This window comes from Propithecus coquereli, unplaced genomic scaffold (assembly GCF_000956105.1).
Source record: "Propithecus coquereli isolate 6110/MARCELLA unplaced genomic scaffold, Pcoq_1.0 Scaffold34, whole genome shotgun sequence".
Lineage (NCBI taxonomy): Eukaryota > Metazoa > Chordata > Mammalia > Primates > Indriidae > Propithecus > Propithecus coquereli.
The window spans coordinates 2,800,429-2,802,775 of record NW_012149063.1 but is presented as its reverse complement, the minus strand read 5'-3'; the positions used below and the strand labels follow the sequence as shown (position 1 = coordinate 2,802,775).

The 2,347-nt window shown below is 33.2% G+C and overlaps 1 protein-coding gene across 2 annotated transcripts in view; it reads right to left on the bottom strand.

Moving 5' to 3' along the window:
* KLHL41 (kelch-like family member 41) overlaps nucleotides 1-2,347 on the bottom strand; it is a 16,495-nt gene that overhangs the window by 5,807 nt on the left and 8,341 nt on the right. The window contains exon 4 of one of the 2 annotated variants that reach the window (XR_001137749.1): nucleotides 1,838-2,027. Coding sequence is in view for 1 of the 2 variants with exons in the window: in XM_012650772.1 (XP_012506226.1) it covers nucleotides 1,842-2,027 (186 nt within the window). In the remaining variant the exon portion in view is untranslated. The remainder of the gene's footprint in view (nucleotides 1-1,837; nucleotides 2,028-2,347) is intronic. The other variant, XM_012650772.1, reaches the window with a different exon arrangement.

Here is a 2,347-nt window from a genome sequence, read left to right as displayed (position 1 = left end):
AAAAAAAAAAAAAAAAAAGAAAGATGTAACCATATTACCTATAAATCCCCAAGAATGTCAATCCTAGACTGTTTCATCAGTTAGTACCTTCTGCAGTGGTTACCAAACTGTGTGTCACAAACAGTGGGGGTTTTGTGGCATGTGCAGGGCTCCTAGACCTCAAACCTGTTACTGTGTTAGATTTTATTTGAATAATAATAGAAATTTTTAAAAATCCTGATCTCCAGCTTTTCTCAAGAAATCTCCAAATCTTTTACAATAAAGCACATGATAAGGATAGTTTCAAAACTAAGGATGGAAAATTTCTTTTTAGTGATTTATACTTCATCTATTTTTATAAAGGATTTAAGGAAAATTTTTATTTATTTGTTTTTTGAAACAGAGTGTTGCTCTGTTCCCTGGGCTAGAGTGCCATGGCATCAGCCTAGGTCACAGCAACCTCAGATTCCTGGGCTCAAGTGATCCTCCTGCCTCAGCCTCCCAAGTAACTGGGACTACAGGCGTGCACCATCATGCCTGGCTAATTTCTTTCTATTTTTAGTAGAGACAGGGTCTTGCTCTTGCTGAGGCTGGTCTTGAACTCCTGACCTCAAGCTATCCTCTCTCCTCAGACTTTCTGAGTGCTAGGATTACAGGCATGAGCCACCACACCTGGCCCAAGGGAACTTTTTAATGTTAACAGCTATCTGAAATAGGACAACTAAAGATAAAATCAATCAAATTAGTTGGAAGTATCAAGAATCTAAAATGAATTAGTCATTTTGGTAGCTCTCTATTAATATTACTCTGGTACTGAAGTGGACCTAATAATTTTCTTTAAACATGTTTTTCTAATTATAAAAATAATATATGTACATTGTAGGAAATCTGGAAAGTACAGAATGGTACACAAGAAAACAAATATCCTCATAATCACACCTTCTAGACGTAATCATAAGCAACATTTTGGTATAATTTTGTCATCTTTTAAAAACATGTACATACAAGCATCCATACATACGAATAAAACTAAGAAGATAGAGTATTTACAATTTCATGTGCTGCTTCTTTCACTTATATCATGAGTGTTTACCTGTATTACATAGTCTTCAAAAACATTTTTAATGATCATTTAAATCCTGTTCCACAAAAGTTCCTTGTGATTTTTAGATACTAAAGTCTATTTTGTAATCAGGCATACATGGTTCCTAAAAAGAGTAATAATAGTGCTCGAATTTTTTCTTCATTGCTAAAGTAGGAGTATAAACAGTATATACTTATCCAATTATGGACTCAACAATTAAAAAAAACAATTTTATGTGAAGAATATCTTTCAAATATCTTTTCACATTAAGTCAATGAAAGCTTAAAAATGAAAATTTTAAGAAAATTATAAAGAGCATAAAGGAATTAGAACTTCTGAAGCATTCATACTTTACAGATGTCAATCATTAATAAATTAAGTGAAGATCTTCTCATCCTTAAACTTTGATTTGAAACATATTTCAAATCAAATAACTATAGAGACATGTATATCCATCTGCACATATACAGTTATTCAGAAATAATACCTTTGTATGACTAAAATCACAAAGTTAATAACAAGTAAAGACAAACAGAACATACCAACATTAACTTGAGGGTCATGTGTTCTACATTGCAAACATATAATGCATCAAAGTGTTAGAGGAGTTTTGTACCCAGTAACAGCAGAAGAAACCCAGATGAAAATACTTCCTCTTTAATCTATGGCTCCCTGTCCTCCCCTCCCCACATCCTAATTAGAAAACTTAGTTTTTAGCCAAAGTTAACAATTAAGATGTACAGTGGTTTATATGCTGTATTAAGATACAGCAACTTACTTTTGAGTTGTAAGGTCAAAAGCTTCAACTGAAGCTGAAAGACCATCTTCAGTGACACCACCTGCAATCACAATTTTGCCTTTATGGGCTGCCACTCCAAACATGGAACGAGGGGTTTTCATTGGAGCCAGATCTTTCCAGTCTCCTTTTTTGGGGTTGAAGATAAATACCCTGTTTGTACATTTTCTGTAAATATAAAAAACAACAAATATTCCTTTTAGAACCTTTTTTTTTTGAAAGCACCTTCACTAATAATTTGGCTTTGCTTCTCATAAGAAATGTTGGATAGCAGAGGATCAGGAAAAACTCCAAAGAATTTTTAACTTGAACATATGCCACTAAGCAAAGGACAACTCCAAATGTGGGGATCAAAACTATTTTATAATAATTATACTACGGAAAGGTAGGGTATTTTTCCTTCTAGGCAACTTGCTTAGAAGCCAAGGCACAATAAATTTTAGTCCTATATACTACTAAATTCAGTGGAAGACTTTTTTTACTCTATT